The sequence below is a fragment of the Stegastes partitus genome, unplaced genomic scaffold (assembly GCF_000690725.1).
Source record: "Stegastes partitus isolate 25-593 unplaced genomic scaffold, Stegastes_partitus-1.0.2 Scaffold27, whole genome shotgun sequence".
NCBI classification, from domain to species: domain Eukaryota; kingdom Metazoa; phylum Chordata; class Actinopteri; family Pomacentridae; genus Stegastes; species Stegastes partitus.
In genome coordinates this window covers 1,211,866-1,237,257 of record NW_007577758.1, presented here as the reverse complement: position 1 = coordinate 1,237,257, position 25,392 = coordinate 1,211,866, and the positions used below count along the sequence as shown (strand labels likewise).

General features: G+C 40.5%; 1 protein-coding gene across 1 annotated transcript; it reads left to right on the top strand.

Annotated features, from left to right (window-relative positions):
- The first annotated feature begins 343 nt into the window (after positions 1–343).
- abcc12 (ATP-binding cassette, sub-family C (CFTR/MRP), member 12) lies at positions 344–25,392 on the top strand. The gene is made up of 30 exons (XM_008297895.1): positions 344–394; positions 609–760; positions 874–1,020; positions 1,215–1,362; positions 2,458–2,694; positions 3,867–4,040; positions 4,496–4,643; positions 7,273–7,421; positions 7,927–8,034; positions 8,436–8,666; positions 8,751–8,822; positions 9,582–9,706; positions 11,215–11,287; positions 13,407–13,610; positions 14,343–14,477; positions 14,691–14,790; positions 15,504–15,554; positions 17,880–17,975; positions 18,152–18,255; positions 19,429–19,611; positions 20,182–20,408; positions 20,579–20,716; positions 21,493–21,682; positions 21,769–21,858; positions 21,991–22,180; positions 22,436–22,595; positions 22,691–22,769; positions 23,483–23,596; positions 24,887–25,051; positions 25,136–25,392. Exons 1-30 carry the CDS (start codon positions 344–346, stop codon positions 25,226–25,228), a joined length of 4,134 nt encoding a protein of 1,377 aa, XP_008296117.1. The 3' UTR covers positions 25,229–25,392.

Genomic DNA, 25,392 nt, shown 5'->3' with positions numbered 1-25,392 from the left:
ATGATGCAGTATGTCTTCTTTCTGACTTTTGATATAACCTTTAATGCTGTATAGGCACAGTTTTATGTATATAATACACTTAATATTTCTTGATACATTTTAAATGCTTATAGAAATGCACAGGATGCATGACATTTGCTCTATAATGCATTAGTTATTTATATATATAAATATATATATATTCTAATCTGGCAGATGTATTCACATGTTACATAGCATACAGTGAGACTTGATTAGACTTTGATAGTGTTAAAAGTCTCTATCTGGTAAATCAGACCTAAAACATCATGTTGACTGACATTATAGTGACTTTGCGTGCTTGCTGTCCTCAATACAGGACAAAATGAAGACAGAATATTCTTTGGAGAAGAACAGTTCTCGCAGAGTCTCTTTTGTAAGTACAGAAAAAACAGCAGCTTCCAAGAATGCTCTTGCTTTTGCTGCCTGACATTGTTTCCTCTTCTATTGTTTTACTGGCATCCTGTGTTTTTGTTGGGGATGTGTTTGATCTACTTTTGGAGACTCTTCTGCTGGAATATTGGCAAAAAAGCACACTCTCTGTTTCTTCCTCTTCAACTCTGCCTTTCACTCTGTCTCTGTGTCTTTAGGTAGAAAATGGTGTGCGATGGAGAACTGGATCTGTGGTCTCCAGTCAAGAACATAATGATGTGGGCAACAGTGAAACAGTCGCTCCTTCCTCATTTGGAAGATACAAGCAGAGCCTACAGACCCTCAAACCCTTCCGTTGGTCCTCTTCACGGTCAGTTCATGGTTGACATAGCTTGTCTCTTAGGAGGCACTTGTCGCAACATGTTTCCAGATAAATTCTAGATACTTGTGTATTTAATGCTTTTCCCTATTCTTATTGACTAGGTCCCACCCTTTGGACGAGGCAGGTTTCTTTTCCTTTACAACCTTTGCCTGGATGACTCCCATGATGTGGGCGATGTTTAAGAACAAACTGGACATGTCTACTTTCAACTTGTCTCCTTTGGATTCAGCTAAGACTGGTGAAGAAAGGTTTGCTGATTCACATTTCTCTACTGTCACTGGATGTAATTGCAGTACACTTTCAAATAAGACAAATCACAAGTCTACCTGCTGATATTTACATCTGGGAAATACACCATTTAAATGAGAGTAAACTGTCAAAATCAAATGATGTCATGAATCTTGTTGACTGTGGGAAAGTTCATAGTGTGTGTGTCATCCAGACTTCACAGACTGTGGGATGAAGAAGTGGCAAAGAAAGGCCTGGAGAAAGCCTCTTTGGTACGTGTGGTCCTTCGCTTTCAAAGAACCCGGCTGCTTGTGTCTGTCATTGCCGGCATCCTTGCCATGGTGGCGGTATTCATGGGCCCGGTGAGTCGTCTGTGTTCTGTTAAATGATCTGTACTTATATAGCTCTTCTACATTGGTGGTACTCAGAGAAAGAAATCAGCTCATCTGAACTTGACAAAGTGCATCTGATTGGACACCTACTACTTTTTGCTTTGGGGTCACAAGCTAAAAAGACCAGAAACCACTGGCTTAGGCCTGCAGTAGGCTGAAAAAAAACCCATCAGAATTTGAAAACACACAGCTGCTTTAAGTCAGCAACTAAACCTCTGTACCCCTGCCTCCTGCTTTCAGAGTGAACATTGCTGCTATTTATCCTCTCTTATCTGATCAGTGAAAAGCACCTGTGATTGGCTAAAATCTGCCATCAGAGACTAGGTACTGTAAAACACAATACAGGAATTTAGTCAAAAAAATTCATATTTTCTTGTCAATTTGTTAGAAACATATTTCAACTATTTCTTGTTAATTGAACTTTAGTTATCAAATTTTTATTTTACATTGGCTTTCGTGTAACAAATGAGTTCTGACACCTTGCACAATTTTGAGTTGAAATGAAGAGCTGAATGAACAGCTCAAAGTTCACTTAATTAATTTAATTAAGTCTATATGAAGCAAGACTTGCCCATAAGCATAGTTCCCATGAAGCATTATTAGACAGTTAAAACTCCACAGACTTTTCATTTTTGTGAACCAACATGGTGGAGTGTTGCTATGTCTTTCATTTAGATTATGATTGTTTCTCTTCATGATAATCAAACCATAACTTCTGTTCCTACACTTGCATACCTTTATGTCAATGTAGGATGACTTCGACCTTATTAATCAACCTAGTGCAGTTAACTCACATTTTTAGAAGGAGTTTACGTGAACCTCTATCTAGTACTGCTGGAATGCTTTCATTTGTGGCAGAAAACAGTAATTGCTGTAAGTTTCTATTGTATAACTGTTCAAAACCTCATATCTGTTACTATGAACTTACCTATAAGCACGCAGTGACCCTTACTTCAACAACAATATTGTCTGAGGCTGTTAAATGCTGTGTAAAAGCTTTATTAATCCTGTCTGATGATTTGTGTTGTGAAGTATTGCAAAGTCTTTTTCTCTCTGTCTTTTTAGGCTGTTCTGGTCTATGAGATCCTAAACTATATTGATGACCCAGAGAATTCCACAGTTATCCATGGTGTTGGTTTGTCTTTAGCACTGTTCACCACAGAGTTTCTCAAAGCTTTCCTGATATCCTTGCTGTGGGCACTGAACCTGCGCACAGCAGTCAGACTGAAAGGTGCCTTCTCTTCAATGGGTTTTCAGAAAATCATCTCTCTGCGGGTGCAAAGTGGCATTTCAATGGGAGAGGTAAAAGACTGGCTTACACATGTACAATAAGGTTAACGCTTGTTTAGGAAAGTGTTTCTGCATTTGCCCAAAGGATGCTTTACTAAACAATCTTAAAATTGCACTCCAGAATCATTTCTCCTATCATTTGTAAAGACAGCAGTGTAAAAAAAAGAATGTACAGTCATGGAAAAAATTATTAGACCACCCGTTTTCAACAGGCCATTTCATGTCATAAGCAGCACTGCGCATGCAAAGGCCTGCAGTGGTTTCCTGCTTACATTCAAGCCGTAGCACAACTCAGAAATTGTCAACGCTCACAGAATGCCTAAAACAAAGGAATTATGCGAAGCCACAAGACAGCCATTTTGGCACTGCTGGAAATTGGTATGAGTGAGAGACAGGGAGCGAAAAAACTGAAGCTCTCCAAGACAGCTGTTCGTTAAACCAAGAAAAAACAAGCCCAACATGGTACTACCAAATTGCTAGCTGGTTGCAGCAGGAAACGACTGACCACATGGCAAGATCAGTCAAAGCCTGGATGGAGAACCAGAACATTGAAACCATGCCTTGGCCTGCTCAATCACCAGATCTAAATCCAATTGAAAACCTGTGGAAAGTCATCAAACACAAAATGGAGAACCACAAGCCCAAAAACAAAGCAAATTTGTTTGAATTTGTGCAACAGGAATGGGCTGCTGTGACAGCAGAACAATGTCAGAAGCTGGTGGAGAGCATGCCAAGACGCATGGCTGCAGTCATCAAAAACAACAGTTATGCAATCAAGTACTAACTCCTGTGTGTATCATGTGACTAAAACAGAACAGAAAAGAAAACATGGAATGCCTAAAAGCACTGTAGCATTGGCAGTACAATGCCATAGCTATTGATGCAAGAACTTAAGTGATTTTGGTTATTATCAAGAAAACCATCGAAAATGACTAGATATCAGTTCTTAAATTAAACTCTTATGAGCTATTTTTGTTGTTATCATTATATTTGTCCAAACAAATGTACCTTTAGTGGTACCAGGCATTAAACAAGGGTGGTCTAATATTTTTTCCATGACTGTATATTTTTCATGGTTTCATTTTAAAACTTGATGCGTTTCTTGGAGAATAAACATCCTCTTCTATTCGTGAAAGTTAACCTGGTCTGACAGCACAATCTGATTCTCTTTCTCTCCCATCCAGATGATTAATGTTCTGACCAGCGATGGCCACAGATTATTTGAAGCTGTGTTGTTTGGGAGTTTTGTGTTGTCCACTCCAGTGCTCTTTATTGTGTGTGTCATCTACGCCTGCCACATTTTGGGCTACACCGCACTGACTGGAGTCTGTACCTACATCATTTTTGTCCCTGTGCAGGTGTGTAAGTGTGGCTTATAAATGGACATGTTTTTGAGAGGTGTGTTTTAGATTTCACTAGATGCACATCACAATCAGAGCTGGAAAGTTATGTTGCAGCTACAAATGTAGTCAGTAAGCAATATGTTGAATTATTCACAATGGTCCAATATAACCCATGATTTACAGTGTATAGAATAATGTGCAAAAGGCTCCACCAGGCAAGTTAGGGGCTTTGTAGAGCTGAACATTCTAGAGCACGCAACAGTGCAGAGTTACATCTAAGACATTTTAAGGCATAACATTAATGGAAAAAACATAAAGATTAGTTTTTATATGGGTTTAATCAGTGGCTGGAGAGGGAATGTATCTAATCCAGCTGCAAGAATGACTTTAAATTGACCTTAAATTATTTGATTTATAATCATTATAGTGTCCAGTAATAAAGCTCATAATCATGTTTTTTCTGTTTTCAGTTTTTCTTGGCCAAGCTCATTAACAGGTTCAGATGGAAAGCCATGCGGCTAACAGACAGCCGTGTCCGCACCATGAATGAGATTCTCAACAGCATAAAACTTATCAAAATGTATGCCTGGGAAGATTCTTTTGAGAAGAAGATTGCAGGTAAGTTTGATGGCTCGATACATTGTTGAATCTTAATATATTATCACATATCAAGGTATCGTTTATACTTTCTTCTTTATGTGAGGACAAAACCAACATGCATGTCAGCACACTGCCAGAGGCACTGAAGGTTTTAGCTGAGGCTGCATCTGCCACATGCTCTCTCACACTCATCAAGTGTACCACGGCCCACCAGTCTGTGCTCTGAGGGTGTGCAGCTGTGGGTATTTGGCATGTAATTTCAGACTCACTGGAAAAAATTCCTATTTCAGACACGACACTGTCAGATGTAGCTATTTTTTTTGGAATGACATGCATTTTGTGTTAAACGGTGACTCTGCTCAAGTGATGATCTGGAACAGACTGAGCAAGCATGATACAGACAGTCCCTGAGATCACAAAATCCAAACCTGTACTCCTGAAGGGAGCTGATGAGCTCACCTTGAAATGAAATGGACTTTCATGAAATTAGCCTATGTGTTGCATTTCCTTTAAAGTCATGCAAGCAGCATGGCCTTTTCATCTGAATGCACCGAATCAGCAGCATGTTGAATGCAAACAGATGAACATCATGCAAGACACCAATATAGTGACTTGATACAAAGGAAATATACTATGTAAGATGAGACTATGTGAGAAGAATGATGCATTTCCTTTTGTGAAACCGTGCACAACCTTTACATCTGGATGCAGGGGATCAGTGGCATGTTGAATGCTCAGAGATGAACATCTGGCAAGGCACCATTATTGTGACTTGATACAAAAGAAATATCCGGAGATATGAGACTATGAGTGGCGTCAAGCATGACACACATCCTTTTAATTTGTGCAAGCATGTACAACCTTTATGAAATGACATGAAACAGTACCCTAAGTATATGTAGTTATCACAGATTATATATATTAAAACTAGTCATGGTCTTCGAGCAATATTTGATGACATTCAGGTACAGGAAATGTTCATGCACCGCGGAGGGTGAGCAGAAGGCCTCAGTTGTGTAGCTTAGGGGAGGGATCACGGTGCTGGCATGGGAGGCAAAGGCAAGTAAACCAGGTCTCCCAGAGTTCATGTTGAACAGAGACTCATCTCTGCTTGCATTGGTTAACTACTGAATTATAGAAGGAACAGAAAGCATATGAGTAATGGCAATGAAGAGAACCTTTATAATATCAACTTTGAAAGCCTACGGTCAATCAATTGTTTATGCCTATGGAAAGAAGACACAGATATTGTGAGGTCAAGTCAACAAAACTTCTCCAAATAGATCTAACTTGTCCTGGGCCAGGTACTCATTTGCTATATCTAGAGATAAAGTTAAGTCACGGGTAATGTAACTCATTTAAACAAGAGCCATTGTGGCAAAGTGATCTTTGGTAATGAAATATGATTGAAAGTACAAACTTCAGTATAAGTCTAAGTATTGATTTTGCGTCCCTATAGAGTTTTGATGGTTTGAATTTCCTGTAAAAAAAAATAATGGTTAAACCGTCTTGAACATATATAAGACTTTACCTGACCTGATACTTGGAAAGGCTGAGACCCTATGGTGTTATTTATTATGATCATAATCCCACCTAGTTAAAATAATAGCAGAGTAACCTAGGTATTACTAAATGTGGAAATTAGCTCTATTTTACACATGAAAATGTAGCTGAATTTAATACAATAGCTTACAAATATTAATGCAATATTCTCTATATTGTGATGTTTAGCTATTGTATTATAGAATTATATAGTTAGCGACTTGTTGATGAGGCCGCAAGGTGGTGCGGTGGTTTGCACCAAGAAGCAGCAAGAAGGCCGCAAGAAGGTTGCCGGTTCACATCCTGGTGAGGACACCTGGGATCTTTCTGTGTGGAGTTTGCATGTTCTCCCTGTGCAGCGTGGGTTCTCTCCGGGTTCTCTGGCTTCCTCCCACAAGGTCCCCTGTCCCCTGCCTTCGCCCTAAGTCAGCTGGGATAGGCTCCAGCCCCCCCACGACCCTAGTGAGGATTAAGCGGTGTATAGATAATGGATGAATGGATAGTTTATCATGACTTATGAAGGGAAAATAGCATGTATGGGTGCGTGTATTACATTTGCTTGTAAACCTTTGAGATAAACTCTCCTCAGAGGGCTGCAAGGTGGCGCAGTTGGTAGCACTGTTGCCTCGCAGCAAGAAGGTTGCCGGTTCGCGTCCCGGTGGGGGCACCGGAATCTTTCTGCGTGGAGTTTGCATGTTCTCCCCGTGCAGCGTGGGTTCTCTCCGGGTTCTCCAGCTTCCTCCCACACAGTCCAAAAACATGCTGAGGTTAATTGGTGATTCTAAATTGTCCGTAGGTGTGAATGTGAGTGTGCTTGGTTGTCTGTCTCTAAGTGTAGCCCTGTGATAGACTGGCGACCTGTCCAGGGTGTCCCCTGCCTTCGCCCTAAGTCGGCTGGGATAGGCTCCAGCCCCCCCGCAACCCTAATGAGGATTAAGCGGTGTATAGATAATGGATGGATGGATTTGATTTGATCAAAATAACTTGTACCTACTTGCTACAGTGAAGGTGCTCACTGAACAACTGAAATGTTGGTGAATTGAGGAGCTCAAGGAAGCTGCAAATTTACTATAAGTGAAACGTACAACCCTTTTCTATTCCACAGGCTTAAGGAAAAATGAAAGGAAGCACATACGGACTGTCAGTTACATCCAGAATATTAATACCAGCATCACCAGCATCATCCCTACCCTCGCCACTGTTCTCACCTTTGTGGTACACACTTTGTTCCGCTTACCACTCAACACATCTGATGTGAGTACGACATCACTACAATTGTATGATCTATATTGATGAGGACATAGCGAGAAGTCTGTATTTAATCTAAAGAGAACAGGGAGCTCTAGCATGTATGAGTCTGCCACAGGAAATAGGAGCCTGTGATTTAGTTCCAGTTTTTTTAAATGTTTTTTTGGGGGGGCCTTTTTATGGCTTTATTTCAGAGGCTAGTGAAGAGAGACAGAAAAGGTAGAGAGAAGAGTGGGGACAGACATGCAGTAAATCAGTTTGGACTTGAACCGTGGCTGCAGCGTCGGGGACTTTCAGCCCCTACACATGGGTCGCATGCTCAACCTGTTGAAATACCGGTGCACCCTTAGTTCCAGTTTAGTCCCCAGTTTTTACTTTGTTTGTGTTCACGCTAAACCAGATCAATCTGCAGACACACAAGAGTGTAGTGGTCCATTTAAAGTCAATAGAACACCTGTCAGAGTTGTATGTTGTTGTGTAGTGATTGAGCATTATTCTTTGTTATGACCAGGCCTTCACCACGATCGCCATCTTCAACTCCATGAGATTCTGCCTTGCTCTTATGCCTTTGTGTGTGAAATCCCTGGCTGAGGCTGCTCTGTCGCTGGCACGATTAAGGGTAAACTCTTCTTTCTTTACTCTGCTCAACAGCTATGGTAATGGTAGTAGTAGCAGTGTCCATTTCTACTTTTAAATTACATGAAGTTCGGTTTGTTATGTCATTCAGCAATACAAACTTCAAGATTTTGTTACTTTACTATAATAAAGGTAAAAAAGCTCAAAATGCACCAGTGATTGGTGTGGAACAATGTTTAGTTGGAAGGTATGTACCAATGTAACATCCTCATGGAAGGTTTCCCAGCAGACTGCAATACAACAAGACGATCAATGTCATTTCATTTACCTGTCAGTGGTTTTAATGTTGTGGCTGAGCAATGTATATTTTCCAAAACCACTGATTTGACTTGCAACAGAAATCTCAGTTTCAAAAACATGAAATAGCTTGTGTGGTGGTTGCAGAAAATATTGCTGATCCAGAATCCTGAGCTGTACCTGATGCAAAAGAAAGACAGCAACTCTGCTATAGTGATGAAAAGTGCTACACTTTCCTGGACCAAACCAGGCAGCCAGCCAGACCCTCCATCCAGCTCGGCCGATATGGTCAAAGAACAGAAGGAGGATGGGCTGCCTGAGAATGGAAAGACTGAAACCTTGCCAACCCTGAGAAACATCTCCTTCACACTACCTAAGGTGTGTGTTTACCTCGGATTAGGATGAAGCAGATATCTGCAGTCTGTTTATGTGAACCAACAATGTCTGTGTTGTTTTCTGAAGGGTAACCTGCTTGGTGTTTGTGGGAACGTAGGAAGTGGAAAGTCATCGCTGATTTCAAGCATTTTGGAACAGGTTGGTTCTTCCTTTGTGTTTTTTGTTGTTATCGTCGTTTGTCTCTGCAAGTCTTTGACATTTTTTTGACACTTGTTTTTCACTGTTTATTGTCTGCTACTCTTTAACACATATGACCATCCTTATCTTTATTGTGTTTCTCTCTATTTAATTATTCAACTTTAACTGTTGTGTACATACGAGGTGTGTCAGAAAAGTTCCAGGAGTGGTGTCACAAAAGATATATTTCAAATCCAAACTACAAACAAGGATTTTTCCCCTTCGAAGTAATCCCCCTGGAGTCTAACACACTTTCCCAGCCTTCTCTGCCACGCTGCCATGTATTCCTGGAAGGATTCTTCTGGGATCCTCTGCAGCTCCATCGTCACAGTCATCATGATGTCATCCACATCTTCTAAACGGGTCCCCTTGATGACCCCCTTGAGTTGGGGAAGAGGAAACAATCCCACGGAGCCAGGTGGGGTGAGTGGGGAGGTTGCACGGCGATGTTCTTCCCAGCCGGGAACTGTCGGATGCTCAGAGCATTGTGAGCAGGCACATTGTCATGGTGAAGCAGCCACCACTGGTCCTGCCATAGTTCTGCCTCTTCTCGTGCACTGAATGCCACAGGATCGCTTTGTAGATGTGCTGGTTGATCGTCTGAAGGGAAAACTACTAGTTTGGGTTTGAAATATATCTTTTGTGACACCAGTCCTGGAACTTTTCCGACACACCTCGTATAGCTCTTTTCGTGACTGCCCTCTCTTTTGTTTGTTCAAGATGCACCTTCTTCAGGGCTCGGTCGCAGCTGATGGGACATTTGCCTACGTTTCCCAACAGGCCTGGATTTTCCATGGAACTGTTCAAGAAAATATATTGATGGGGGAACCTCTTGACCAGGCCAAGTAATTAATCACTTAACTCACCTACATGATTCTCACTATTTATAGCTAAATAACTGCAAAAAAATGTGAGAGTTTAACATGGAAAGGACATAGGCCTTTACCTTAGCTAAAAGTCTTATCTAAAAAAACAGCTTTACAGAGGAAGACACTGGACTATATCTACATAAGTATACAGAACACAATTAGATGATAGAATGCAGCTGACACAGAAAACAAGTTAGAAAACCATTGTAATTGCTGAACCTAATTTCAGTCCGCTAAGTATGTGTGTGACCCTCTAAAAGTTAATCCACCTGAGGCTTGGCCATAGCACCCTGACAGATCTTTGCACTCAGTCAGTAGGTAGTATTCACTTACAGCCACACTATGAAACCTCAGAGCTGATTGTCTTATATGTGTTTGCAGAGATAATTTCATCTGCCACAAAAGATTCAATGGTTGTTCACCTCATAAATTATTCATATTTTTGGAGTGAAGACCCAGTGCTTTGGGAGGTATTGTTGCTGTTTTTCAAAATTAGTCTCCTCCGCTTACTTTTATTTATTTATTTTTTATTGGAGGGACAAATTTCAGTTTTCTAAACATTGAGGGGGATGTGCTTCCCCTGAAATCTATTCCAGTTAATAAGCAGTTGCGGTGCTGGGGATTGTGGGGCAGATACAACACCATGCTTGTGTAGTGAGTGAAGAGATTTGTCAGGGTGCTGAGGCAGATCTTTGGTGATGCTAAGAAGTAGCAAAGCATGTTACAGGGTAGTATTAAATAAAACTCAGAATCAGGTAAAGTAAAACAAGGAGAGATGAGTGATTTCAATCCAAGAAAAAAATACACAGTTAATAACCAAGCTTAAAGAATAACTGAATAGTTGACCAAAAACCCAGCATGACAGTTAATAAGTTACCATTGTTCCTCTCACCCACACTGACTCTGGCAGTAAAAACACGCTTAGCCTAAAGTGTTTGTTTTTTAAGTGGTTCTGCTGATGGAAAATATTTAACTGGGAGAGATTTCCTCTTATCTCTGAATTTACTTCTGACGAGGTATTCAAACAAGAGCAGAGGTCATCTCTGTTATGTGAGAGGATTCATGCTGACATGCTGGCTACACTGTACACTCATAAAAAGTGATTTTTCTCTCATATAACCTCTCATAAAACCGTTAAGGAATTGATATCTGAGCAAAACAATTTAAAAGTGTTGTTAATGTGCCTCTTGTAATAAGGAGTTAACCAATACGAATAGTCATTCATATAAATGTGTCTAATGTGTTTAGAAAGAAAACCAGTGTCTCACTGGGTTGATATTAGATTCGTTACAGTTTGTACATCAAATCTGTTTTTTTTTTTTTACACAGATTTCATGATATTTTTCCAAAATGATTTTGGTCACTCCTTATTTTGAGCTAAACTGAGTTAATGACTAACTCTTGCCCTGAAAATGGCTTTGTTCAATACTCTATTCCTTACCTAAGTGTCAGCCTGTTAGCTGTCTTTCATTGTTGCTCCACAGATATGACCGAGTTGTGGATGTCTGCAGCCTCAGAGCAGACCTGAAGATCCTGCCTTATGGTGATCAAACTGAGGTAGATACTCTCTCAAAAATCAAAGTGTCTAATCGCTTTTAATGAATTCTTGAGCCTGTCATGAAAAAAACCCTTAATGTGATGTAACAACATCCACAGATGTCACACTAAACTCTCAAGGTCACTGTCACAATGAACATTCCTCAAGCTGATCATTAGACTATTCACATTTAAGCACATAATTTGGCAGTGTCACACGAAATGATTTTCTAGAGGCAACACTAGGTTCTGAGGGGCCCCAGGCAAAGCCATTGTGTATGAACACTCTGAACAGTCCACTTAAAAGCACTTCTTTCAGGCCTTGGTTGCAGCAAATGCTACCACCTAATCTTCAAGGTTCAAAGATCTTCTTACCTCCTGTTCAGTGGAGATGTGAGCCAGCCCTCTTTCTGGCTCATAGTGGACCTCACAGAGTGGGCTGGAAAAACTTCAGCAGTGCTCCTAAAACAAAATTTATGATAAATAGAAAAAGTTCTTGTCATAACAGAACAGTTATCTTTATTCTAGTATGACACATTATTTGTGCAGTTGTCTCCTTTGAGTCCTTTAACATCATCAGATATTATAGCAGCAGTTGGTGAATTCAGTCCAGATGTTTATAGCACAATGTTCACCATGTATTATTTACTTATCATACATCTTCCTTTTTATGGGTCTCTAACTGTTATTACTGTCTATTAAGAGTTTTATGAGGATGTCATTTTCAGGTAGTAACAATTAGCTGTTAAGAAAAGGTTTGATTAGATTCAGTGAGCTAGCCAGCGAGTAAGCTAGGAAGCTAGCTCCTATCTAGCTTATTATACACTCCTTAATGTTATGTAAACGTTTCCTAACTCTCATGGGCGTTAGATAACTCCTCGTTTTTTAAATATCATATAGGCTTTTCCATGATGAGAATGATGAGCTAATGTGCCCACCTGGAAGTTACATATTAACGGAAATCAATCTTTTTGTGCATTTATCAGCAGCACATCCACCTACCACTTTGTTGTTGTTGTTTTTCCTCCTGGTAAGTGTCTCTTCATTGTGCTGAAAGTTGACTTTCTTTATCAAGCAATCTGACTGGACCAGTAGGCTGTAGCTGAAGGGGGGGGGCCCACAAGGTGGGGTTGCAGGGCACTACTTTCAATGCACTGTATAGGGGCCTGCATTTGTTTAACCACGAATTCGTGGTTGTCACTGCAAAATGTATCAAAGTGTTGTCATTTGGGCAATTGCCTCATTTGCCTGTCCTGACGGGACGCCTCTGGCCATGATGTACTTACAAACAATCTTTCACGGCTGATGAACCCAAGTACAGGCACCAAGAAATTGATATTTTTTTTAAGGCGGCAGGAAAATTGGGCCTCAGGCTTGGATAAGTTACTGGAAACCCGAGGCTGAGCCTTGTTCTGGTTGCATTTAGCCTGACGCTAAGGCTGAGCCTTTGGCAGGTAGTCGAGAGTCTGGGGCTGAAGGGGAGCTAGGTGGAGACAGATCTATGGAGCAAGGAGCCAAGGACAGCTGGCAGCGGGGACAGGCCAGGAAGGAGGTCAAGGAACAGAGGCTGGAGCATCTGTGGAATTCATGAGTAGAGTCTACATTTTGGCAGAGTGGAGATGGCAAAGATGAGCATCTAAAACCAGCTTGACAGTGCTGACATACAAAGAGGGTGAGAGAGACCTGCTGCAGACAGGAAGACTGGATGCAAAATCTGAGGGCATGACAGCCAACCATGTCAATTTACACAGACAAATCGTGCTAAAAATAGAAATAAGGTGCAAAAATGCTGGCATTTACAAAATAGATGCCAAAGTCTTAGCATATCTTGTTCTGTGAAACTAAATGTTTGGAGACAGAACAATAATCATGTGTACAAAGTGAGAGAGGTTGACAAATTCTTGGATGTGCATAAATCATTTATTCCAAGCTCATACATTCCATTAGGTTGCATACCAGGTCTTGTCTATTCATTTTGGAAGTTTCTTGTTGTGGAAGGCCAAATCTGTGTTGTCTTTACTATCAGTGCCTTCCTGCATATGCCCTCTCTCTTTTATTTACTCTGTTGTAAAAGTAGAGAAGTGGATTTTATGAGATAGCAGACCCTGAGGCTAGTGGTCTTTTGTTGTGTTGTTGCCAGATTGGAGAACGAGGGCTGAATCTATCTGGGGGACAGAAGCAGAGGATCAGCCTGGCCAGAGCTGTCTACTCCAATAAGGACATCTTCCTCCTTGATGACCCGCTCTCTGCTGTTGATGCTCATGTGGGGAAACACATCTTTGAAGAATGTATAAAGAAGGAGCTCCAAGGAAAATCCATCATCCTAGTAACACACCAGCTCCAGGTAGGGATATAGATGGCGTTTTATTCTTTAGTTGATACTGAACCTAAATGGGTTCATGGTACATCTTGGTAATACAATATTTAACTTGCTTTAGAAAACATCAACACTTTACAGACACTCATGTATGTATGACAATTATGATGCTTAAGCCAGAGCTTAAGGCAGTTTTGTTTAGCACACATACTGGGGATAAAAAAGGTGAAACAGTTTGCCTGCTCCGTCTAAAGGCAACAAAATCTGATCACCAGTACTTCTGTTCCTTCTTTTGTTTAATTTGTACAAAAACCAAAGTGCAGCATTAATTTATCGTGGTTTTATGTGCCAGACTGTTTCTTTGCTCTGAGCAGTAACTTCCTGAAGTCTTGTGATCACGTTGAGCATAATAAAGAATCACAATACATTTTATAACATTCAGAACATTCTGAGTTAGTAAAGTTTACACGTTTATAAAATAAGATTTATATCATCTCGTTGCAGTTAGCTGAGTAAATACAAATCACACATCAGCTAGTGTTATGTCATTTCTGCTGCTTCCTCTCAGTGTTATCTTTTTCATGGGTTGTGAGTAATATTATGAGTCACTCTACTGTAACTCTACTGTAGATAAGAGCGTCTGTCAAGTGCCAAAGATGTGCAAGTACACGTGATGGCTGTATAGATTGCATTGTAAAACCCTGGCTGCAGTTCTGAGCTGCTTTTGTTGGCATGGTTGTCCTCACTTGTGTCTTCTAGTATTTGGAGTTCTGTGATGATATCTTGGTTCTGGAGGATGGTGAGATCCTGGAGGCTGGAAACCACGAGGACCTGATGACAGCCAAAGGACGCTATGCTCAGCTCATCAATAACTATCAGTTAGAACAGTCCAAAGTAAGAGTTTTACAAAACCTACAGCAGAAATTTTATTGTGGCTGCACTACCCCATCAATGTGCCTTTCCATGTAGGTAAAACCAGCTGTAAAACCTTCTCAGCAGTTCTTTAATGGTTTAATAGCTAAGGAACAATAAACACAATGACTAAGGAAAACACAGTCCATGAGTTTGGTTGAGCTTGTTGTTGTCCTTGATTCTATTCATTGCCAGACTCATAAAGAGGAGGAGGAGGAGGTGTCAACCCAAGATGCTGACCAGTCGAAAGACGAAGAGCACAGACAGCGTGCAGACAGTGGAATAGTGAACCCTGGTATGGAAACCTGAGAGAAAACCCCAGTAGAGGACCTAAAAAGAATGAAACTAAGGATGTAGTCATGATAGAGATCGGTGCAAAGACACCCCATTAAATACTGTATGTTTGTTGTAGCATGTTATAACTATTAGAAATAAATCCCTAAAAGCAGTTTACTGTGAGAAATCAGTTACAACACAAATACAGAGCTACAGTGAAGTTGGTGCAACACGTTGTTGTAGACTTGGCACAACATTTTGTGGAACAAAGTTTTATGACAAAAGACTGAACTCATAAAAGAGCAATTATAGAACAAGAAGTAAGTCAAAGGTTGTGAAATCAGGAGAAAGCTTTGTAAGGCAATACTAGACCTGCAGTCGCAGCTTATTGATATATTGTGATATTTAGACATTTTTCAGCATTTTTTTTAGTCTACAGAAGAAAGGAACTAGTTGTCATTTAGGGTTATTGCCTTAAGAACAAGTTACTTTAATTTTGAGAATATATGAAGAGAAACCAGAACTTCATTTTAATCCTATCTGAGATGTTGTAAACATCCTTCCATCATGATGGAGATATCCTCTTTGATATTCCCTATGACACATAACTCAGCCATTATTTCCTCCCAACATCCAGTCACATTTCTTTATGTTTCCTGGAGCAGCACATGAGACAGTTATGTGGTAAATAGAAGTGTATACTGACTGACTGACATCTGTGCTTCTTTCCAGGATTTGACATGTCAGATGAAAACGGTGATGAAACGAAAGCTGACCAAATATGTAAGTCTACAAAGCTTATTAAAGCTGGGGTAGGCAGTATTATTTCTGCATCATTGGGGAAAAAAATCACGCTAGTCTTTCAGCATTTTGTAAATCAAGTGATCTCAGAGGAAGATCTAACTAGTGGCAGGAGATTTTATTAGGCTTTTGTACCCAGAGTAGATGTGATATGTAAATAGCAAGTCCACTGTGAAAGTATGATGTGGTGGTGCAGTGGGTTACAAGGAGCATGTTCAGTTAGTAGAATGGGGTTTGGGTCCTGGGTGACGCCATAGATAACAAATTTCTGTTAACTGCAGCTTCAAATTTATAAATAATCAATATAAATAATAATAAATAAAATAAAATAAAATAATAATATAAAATAAAACAAATAATAAATCCATAAACATTCTGGAATGCGCCGCTAGGTGGCAGCAATTTGTAGTAGCTCTCTTTGCTTTTGAGTTTTTTTTTGGATATATTGTTGTCTTTTTACTGACATTACCTGTCAGATAAAATTTTTCTTGGATGATTTTTTTATGCTGAGTTGAAATCTCTGCAACTCAGAAGATTTTTCTACATATATTTTGCCTTTTTCACAAGTTGTTATGATGAGTATCCATGGCAACGGAAAAATTGTCTACAACCGTGATCAACTGTTAAAACTCTCCCAAATCAAGATTTTCAGCGAAATAATACGTCAAATCCCAGTGGAGCTAAAGAGGAAGAGAAGAGGTTGCAGGGCAGGGGTAAGGCAGAGAGAAAAACGGTGGAGATTTAAACCGTTTCTTCCAACTGTTGTGATGGGCAACGAGAGATCGCTAGCTAACAAGATGGACGAGCTTGAAATGCTAACACGGTCTCAAAAAGAGTACAGAGAGTGCAGTATTATGTGCTTCACTGAGACATGGCTGCATGAACACATCCCGGAATGTAATGCGTCTGTACACAGCTTCAAGACGGTCCGTGCAGACCGAAATAAACAGCTCAGCGGGAAGCTGAAGGGAGGTGGTATTACAGTGCTGGTTAATCAGCGTTGGTGCCATCCTGGACACATCACTGTCAAGGAGAAGATCTGCACAAGAGACAGCGAACTGTTAGCTGTGAGTTTCCGTCCATATTATTTACCCAGAGAGTTTGCCTGTGTTATTCTGGTCGTGGTTTATATAATACCAGGTACCGCACCAGAGACAGCCTGTGATGTCATCAGCTCCGTCGTGGCTAAACTACAAACACAGCATCCAAACTCATTCANAAATAAACAGCTCAGCGGGAAGCTGAAGGGAGGTGGTATTACAGTGCTGGTTAATCAGCGTTGGTGCCATCCTGGACACGTCACTGTCAAGGAGAAGATCTGCACAAGAGACATCGAACTGTTAGCTGTGAGTTTCCGTCCATTATTTACCCAGAGAGTTTGCCTGTGTTATTCTGGTAGTGGTTTATATAATACCAGGTACCGCACCAGAGACAGCCTGTGATGTCATCAGCTCCATCGTGGCTAAACTACAAACACAGCATCCAAGCTCATTCATGGCGATCTCTGGAGACTTCAACAACGTCTCCCTCTCTGCTACATTACCAACTTTCCAGCAGTTTGTCAGCTGCACCACCAGAGAAAATAAGACGTTGGACTTATTTTATGCAAATATTAAGAATGCATACAGCTCCTCTGCCCTGCCTCCTTTAGGAAGATCAGATCATAATCTGGTTCTTCTCACCTCTACGTACAAGCCCATCGTTAAGCAGCAGCCAGTCATTAGGAGGACTATTAAAACCTGGTCTACGGAGGCTGAAGATGCTCTGAGAGGGTGCTTTGAGGCCACAGACTGGAATGTCCTCTGTGAACCTCATGGAGACAACATCAACACCATGACTGAGTGTGTGACAGATTATATAAACTTCTGTGTGGACAGCATCGTTCCAACAAGAACAGTGAGGTGCTTCCCCAATAACAAACCCTGGATCACCAGTGACCTGAAAAAGCTGCTGAACATCAAAAAGAAACCTTTCAGGGATGGAGACAGGGAGTTACTGAAGATCACACAAAAACAACTGAACAAACAGACTAAGAAGCGTAAGGAGGACTACAGGAAAAAGTTGGAGAGCCAGCTCCAGCAGAACAACGTGAGGGATGTGTGGAATGGAATGAAGACTATCACTGGCTTCAAATTAAAGGGGGATCAGACTGATGGAGGTCTGGACAGAGCTAATGAACTGAACATGTTCTTCAATAGGTTCAGTGTTCAGTTCTGTAGGAATACAATCCAATTAATATAAGATGATATAAATGGTCCCTTTAATTGTGCTATGATTCTATAAAACCTTTTTCTTCCTCTTAAATAGCTGTCAAGGAAAGCAATCAGCTGGTCAGTCAGGAGTCATCCACAGAAGGTGCTGTCTCCTGGAGAGTCTACCACCAGTACTGCAAGGCAGCAGGAGGTCTGGTCCAACACACATGCACACACACACACACACACACACACACACACACACACCTACACACACCTACACACACACACACACACATACACACATTTGAGTGATTCTGAACAATAATACATATGTCACATATGTGCTACCTGTTGGTTAACTTTGGTGTAACTGTGTTGCTGCAGGCTACATTGTCACCTTGCTCACCATCTTAACCATTGTCCTGATGATTGGATCCACAGCCTTCAGCAACTGGTGGCTCAGCAACTGGCTGGGCCAGGGTGATGGGGTGAGAATCTCTCTCTCTCTCTAGCTCCTATTATCGGCCCTGGTGAGTGTGTTTTCAGAGAACAGACTTGCTGGATACAGTTCAGATTATTGTATGATCCAATGTGGTTTGGACAGCCGGTGAGTAGAGAAAAGTCAGTCTCTTCCAGCACTGACAATCCAGCAGTGACGCATTGTTTCTCCAGTGGTTGGTCAGGCGCCCAGAGTCACTGCAGACTCATTCATGTTTTGTTGGTTTTGGCAGTAATGAAGGTTGGGTGGCTATAGAAATAAGACAAACAACCAGGACAGAATTTCCATGTCTATTTATTTCCTACTTCACACAGCTCAACATAACTTTATTAATGTAGAAAACATAGTTGATCCCTGTAGGTGGGATTACTTACCCACTCCCCCATGCTGCAGAGATATAGTTACAACTAAAGAACTAAAAAATAACCCGGGGGATTTGATGGAAAGTGAGATAGGGAGAATATTCATGGTTGAGGGGGGCACAGACTGGTATATGATGCAAATTCAAATCAAATCAACTTTATGCATTGCAAAAAAGTGCAATAAACAAGACAGGATAAGAACTTTGAAATCAGTTTGTAAAACAAACAAAGCAAAATAGTACAAAACACTGAAACAGTGCAAAACAGGATAGTAACTTGGAAGATCAGTTTCTGTGGTTCCAAAGGCTTGGAGCTGCTACTGCAAAGGTTTAATGCCAGCCTCGATCATGGCACACCTTCTGTTACTGCCACAAATTTCAAACTTGGCCTCATTAGACTATTTTCCATCAACCCATTGGGAAATGCTGGTACGTGTTTGCTCCCCCCACACTTTTGGCCTTGTTTCCCCTCCTGTGAAGTAGTTTAAAGATTCTAATCGTCCATCCATCCAGTGTCATGTGAACGCTGCTTTAATGGAAGGATGCAACTCAAGGAACTGCGATTTTTTACAGTTAACATGATCAATGTCACAAATTGGCTTAAATCTGACTACTGACCTAAAAACAGTCAAGAATCTTTTATTTCATTTTTTAGGTCACCTCTAGAGTTTTTGAGTGTTTCTAAATCTGTGTCATATGTATGGTGACAATATTCACAATAGGATAATGCATTATTTTAATTATTTATATTTTGAGTGTTTTTCTCCACTAACATCATATGTTTTCTCTGTTTTGTCCCAGTCATCCACCAATGAAACTTCAAACCAGGGTGACATCTCACAAAACCCTGACCTAGAATTCTACCAATTGATTTATGGCGTGATGATAATTGTCACGGTGCTACTAGCTGTCGTCAAGTGCTTCTTTTACACTGCTGTCACCTTGAATGCTGCCTGCAAATTCCACAACACCATGTTCAAGAAGGTACCGTCTGCATCAAATTATCTACAACACAAATTTCAATTTAAACATAGTGTTTATTCATCACAAGTCCTTCAATCCATCCATTATCGATACACCACTTAATCCTCGCAAGGGTCATAGGGGTGCTTGAGTCTATCCCAGCTGACCCAGGGGGAAGGCAGGTTCACCTGGACAGGTAACCAGGCTATCACAGGGCTACATTTAGAGACAGACAACCAAGTACACTCACAGTCACACCTACAGACAATTTAGAATCACCAATTAACCTCAACGTGTTTTTGAACTGTGGGAGGAAGCCGGAGAACCCGGAGAGAACCCACACTGCACAGGGAGAACATGCAAAGTCCACACAGATCCCGAGTGTCCTCACCGGGACAAACTGGGGCTCTTCTCGCTGTGAGGCAACGGTGGTTCGCTATGAGATGACTTGTTGTTGTAAATATGCGCTATACAAATAAAATTGAATTGAATTGAATTGGTGACCACAGATCCACCTTGCAGCCCCTAATCACAAACCAATGTGATCATTTTTAAAGGGCTGACAAAGATTTCTTTGTTGTCCTCCTGCAGATTATTGCCAGTCCAATGAGTTTCTTTGACACAACGCCAACAGGCCGCATCCTGAACCGTTTCTCTAAAGACCAGGAGGAGGTGGACACCGTGCTTCCCCTCCACATGGACCCTTTCTTGCAGTTTTGTCTGCTTGTCACATTCACCATTATCATCATCTCAGCTGTTTTCCCTGCAATGCTGGCAGCTGTGGTTGTTATTGGCGTTTTGTTTTCTCTCATTCTCTTGTGAGTTTATACCAGTTAATTTGAGACATAATATAATTTATTATGAGGGGGACTGCAGACAATTTGCGTAATTTCCCAAATTTTGAAACGATTTTACTTCTTCAAATGAGGCTTGTGACAGTAAATAGTTGTTTAAGGTCAGCTGAATATCTGTTGTGATTTATCTGCAGTGTATTCCAAAGGAGTATACGTCAGATGAAGAAGATGGAGAACATCAGTCGCTCTCCCTGCATTTCTCTCACCACCTCCACCTTGCAGGGCCTCAGCACCATTCATGCCTACAACATAAGAGACAGCCTCATAAAACAGTAAGATGCCAGAGTTCCTTAGAATTTCTGTGTGCGACTTTCATGTAGGGCTCCGGTGGTAGATGTGCTTGTCCACTAATGCCAGGGTTGGTGGTCCACGTGCCACTATTGGTGTGTGAGAGTGCACATTACTTGGTTGAATGAAAAGGTCACTGTAAAGTGCTTTGAAAGCTAAGGTTAAAAAATGGTAATATATAAGTGTGGACCATTTTACATTTAGAATCACTGGACATTGTAAGAGCAGCAGCATCTCAGACACAACAAAAATAATCCAGCCACAACCAATAGTATCTGTTCTGTTCTGTGTGTGTCCATGGTCTGTCGGACCACAGTCGCTGGACCCCGCGAAAAAATCAGAGGAGTGTCAGAACTGCATTTTTAGTTTCAAAGGCAGTGCGGGAAATGTGTTCATAAACTCAGAGACAGCCAACAGTTTCAAAAGGAGGACCTCACATGCATTACCATGCACTAACACACAGCCACACTAACAGTGTTCAGGATGCTATGACTCCACTTTGTCTCTACATAGCAGATAGTTGTTTTCTGTTATATTTCTGCAACATTAAAAATGCATACATATTGCACCTGTAACAGGAATAAAGCTTTTTACTGTGTCCGCCTTCCGTTCATTCAGTGCAGAAGCACCAACTGATATCTTAATGTCAGTGTCTGTAATACTTGTCTGCATTGTGAACACGGTTTTATTGATCACTGGGGTAACCAACTATGTCCACAAATCTTGACTCATCCTTGGATTTTTTTTTTTGTTTTTATAGGTTCACATCCCTTAATGACATCAACTCCAATCACTACTTGCTGTTTCACTGTGGTACACGTTGGCTGTCTTTCTGGCTGGACTTCATGGCTGCTACCATGACCTTGATGGTGGCTCTGTTTGTAGTGCTCAGCAGTAATGAAGTTATCAGTCCAGCTTTAAAAGGCTTGGCCATGTCTTATACTATTCAGGTAAATCTGGAGAGCAAATTCATGCATGTTTTCTTTATTTTATAAAAACATGTTACAACAGATTTTTTTCGATGTTTGATATCTAGTTGACAGGCATGCTTCAGTATGTGGTGAGACAGGCAACAGAAGTGGAGGCAAGGTTCAACTCTGTGGAACGACTACAGGAATACATCACGGTCAGACCTTTCTCCTTCCACCAATTCATCTGTCCTGGTCTTCTTAAAAACTAAAATTTTAATTTGCAGTTAATTATCCTCAAAGATCCCTTTTCTTTCTTCCCTCAAATCTCTGGTTTGCTGTGTTTGCAGGGTTGCAAATCTGAGGCACCCAGACACATAAAGGAGGCTCAGATCCCAGAGGACTGGCCCAAGAGTGGAGTCATCACCTTCCAGAACTATAAGATGAGATACAGGGAGAATACACCCATTGTACTGAACGGGCTTGATTTCTTCATCCGAGCTGGAGAGAAGCTGGGCATTGTGGGAAGGACAGGCTCCGGTAAGATCCTGAATCCAGTAGCTGTTTCCTGTATCTTTGTTATTCATTCAGATGCAGCTTGTTGTATGTGGGATGTTTGAAGAATGTCAAGTTAATTTAGACATTACAAAATAAATGAGTTGCTAATTATCCGATTGTAGAGTTGAATCCTCCCAGAGTCGTGAAATCAAACACAATGTTACATAACTCTGACACAGTGTGATAGTCGTTGTAGTTTATTATTCAGCAACTGCACTCTGTGCTTTGTGTCTGTAGGGAAATCCTCTTTAGGTGTGGCTCTATTCAGACTAGTGGAGCCAGCAGGAGGAACCATCCTGATAGACGGAGTGGACATTATGACTATTGGCCTACAGGATCTGCGCAGCAAATTGTCCATTATCCCCCAGGACCCTGTGCTGTTTATTGGTACAGTCAGGTAACCCCCATAGCTCCGTAGAGGTTTATGTTTACCCAAAAATACAAGCTCTTCTGTGAGTTTGTCACTGAGTAACCAGCTATACTTGCCTACAGGTACAACCTAGACCCTTTTAATACTTACACTGATGAGGAAATCTGGACAGCGCTGGAGAAGACTTACATGAAGGACACAGTATGTTACCAGTATTACATGACGCACAACACATTATCAGTATTGTACAGTCAGATTCTAAAACCAGCCAGTCAAGTAATAGAAAAAGTTCTAATGGTAATAGTTAGTCAGACAAAACCCTACAGGCAAACTTTCCTCTTTAAATAGAGCTTAATGGGTGCCTCGACAGCTCAACTGGTTGAGCTGGTGTCCCATGTTCACGGGCTATAGTCCCCAACGCAGAGGTCATGGGTTCAAGTCCCGCTCATGGCCCTTTCCTGCAGGTCCTCCCCCACTTTCCTGTCTCTCTCTTGACTTTCCTATCAAGAAAAGACAAAAAAAAGGCCCCCAAAAATAGAGCTTAATAAATTAAGACATTTTTTGATTCTTTATCATTCTAGTACAAAGAAACTATGAATGTATAAATAATCTTCAAAAATGTTCAAAACTATACAATGTAAATCACTCATTGACAGTCATCCATTTACTGATTTAGATTTTAAAACTATTTAAGTTACAAACTTTTGATAGGTTCGGTTGACACGTTTCTGTTGGTAATAGTGTCAACATATATAATATAAATAATGATTTGATCGAATGATTTTGTTAACTGTTTTGTTGAGCCCAAACATTCTTTTTTTTTTTTAAAGTTTATGAATGTTTCTTTTTTATCCCTTTTTACTGTACTATGTTTGGCAGTTTGATTGATGTTAAATATGATTTCATTTCCTTAGATCTCCAGGCTGGAGGGAAGGCTACAAGCAGAGGTGTATGAGAATGGAGAGAACTTCTCTGTGGGCGAGAGACAACTGATGTGTATGGCGAGAGCACTACTCCGTAACTCCAAGGTCTGTGTACACATACATATGGGTGTAGGGTTCATTCCAGTTTCAGGAGGGACACATTAAGTGGTCTGAGGTCCTCTCCCTGGAAACTGTCAAATGCTTCATTTTCTGCAATCTGATTAAATTGTATGCACCAATTTGTGCCTCTCCTGCATCAATATTAGATTTGTCTTTATTTATAAAACTAAATTCAGGTACCAGATGACACACACACACACACACACACACACACACACACACACACACACACACACACACACATATATATATAATGTATTTATTGATTACATATATATAATTTATATAATCAACATAACAGAATAAGCTGCAGTAATACTCTCAGGCAGTCAGTGTTGCTTTTAAATATTAGCCACCTCTAGATCAGCTTTTGTCATTTAGTATTATCCCTGCTGAGTTTGGGAATGTCACCTTTTTAAATGTCCCAATTCATGTCATAAATAAACTAATTCATCTGACTTATTTATAAACTCCTAGACTTTTGATAGCTCAGGTGTGTTTCAGGAAGTTTTCTGCTTGTGTTGAAAACTTTCTGCACATTTTTTTTATTATTATTATGAGTTTATTTGACAGGGACCATGTACAGAAAAACATTTTTCTGAAAGTTCCCAAAAGAAAATTCAAAACATATCACACATATCTGTGTTTTGGGATGATTTTTAGGGATCTTGTACATCTCGACTATGTTACTGAAGCAGACTGAAAACAAGAGTACAATACATTTATTTATGATTAAAACAGTTATTAACTCTATTAGAGAATAAGACTTTGTCGAAGTCTCTAAATAATTATGGAAAACTAAAATCTTTGGCTGGTGTGTTTAAATACACACATGCCATGATAGTTGAATTCACAGTTTACTTGGTTCAGAGACTTTCTACGAGAAGACTAATGTTATAGTGGGTTTTCAACATAAAAATCTTTTAAATATTGATCCCTTGTGTCTTCCCTGAAGTCTACTCTTACGCTTGTACACACTTGTAGCTATGAATGTCTTCTGTCTTTGATGGGGGCTCTTAGTTTGTGCTCAGTTTTACTGCTAATACACAGTTAAATGGCTGGATCACATGCTGCATAATATGCACCAATCAAAGTAATGTTTGGGAGTCCTCTCTCAGTTTTTCCATCCACACCTTTGTTATGTTCAAGCAGTATAATGATATGTTATGCCTTTTAAAAATGTTATGTATTTAACAACATGTTTGCCAATCTAACTGTCCTCCTCTCACACCAGTCCTTTCATCTACATTAATCATCCATCCTGTTGTCTGGCAGATCATTCTTCTGGATGAGGCCACGGCCTCCATCGATGCAGAGACTGATGCTCTGATCCAAAACACTATTAAAGATGCTTTTAGTGATTGCACCATGCTCACCATCGCACATCGCATCAACACTGTGGTGCAAGCAGATCGTATTCTGGTCATGGACAAAGGAGAGGTAACAAACAAGCATTATTATACAAAGAAATTAAATATGTGTGATCGTAAACCTACATTTACTTTGTGTTTCTGTTGCCAACAGGTGGCAGAGTTTGATCATCCAGATGTGTTGAAACTACGACCAGACTCCCTGTTCTCCTCACTCCTCACTGCTGCTAACACTGTGAATACATGAACCACTCGAGACCTGTGATACCTAAGAATCATGATCACTGCAACATATTGATAGCTATTCATTTGTACAACCACATCTTAATAAGTATCGTAATGCTGTAATCTGGATGGTTTTCCCCTTTAAAGATGTGTCAGTAGTGATGTATTTATCAATATTCTTTCATC

Coding starts and splice junctions, on each gene's coding strand:
- abcc12 (XM_008297895.1), top strand. CDS start 344: ATGAAGACAGAATATTCTTTGGAGAAGAACAGTTCTCGCAGAGTCTCT. Junction 8,035..8,435: donor TGTCGCTGGCACGATTAAGG/GTAAACTCTTCT, acceptor TGGTGGTTGCAG/AAAATATTGCTGATCCAGAA. Junction 22,181..22,435: donor TGTGGGAAGGACAGGCTCCG/GTAAGATCCTGA, acceptor TTGTGTCTGTAG/GGAAATCCTCTTTAGGTGTG.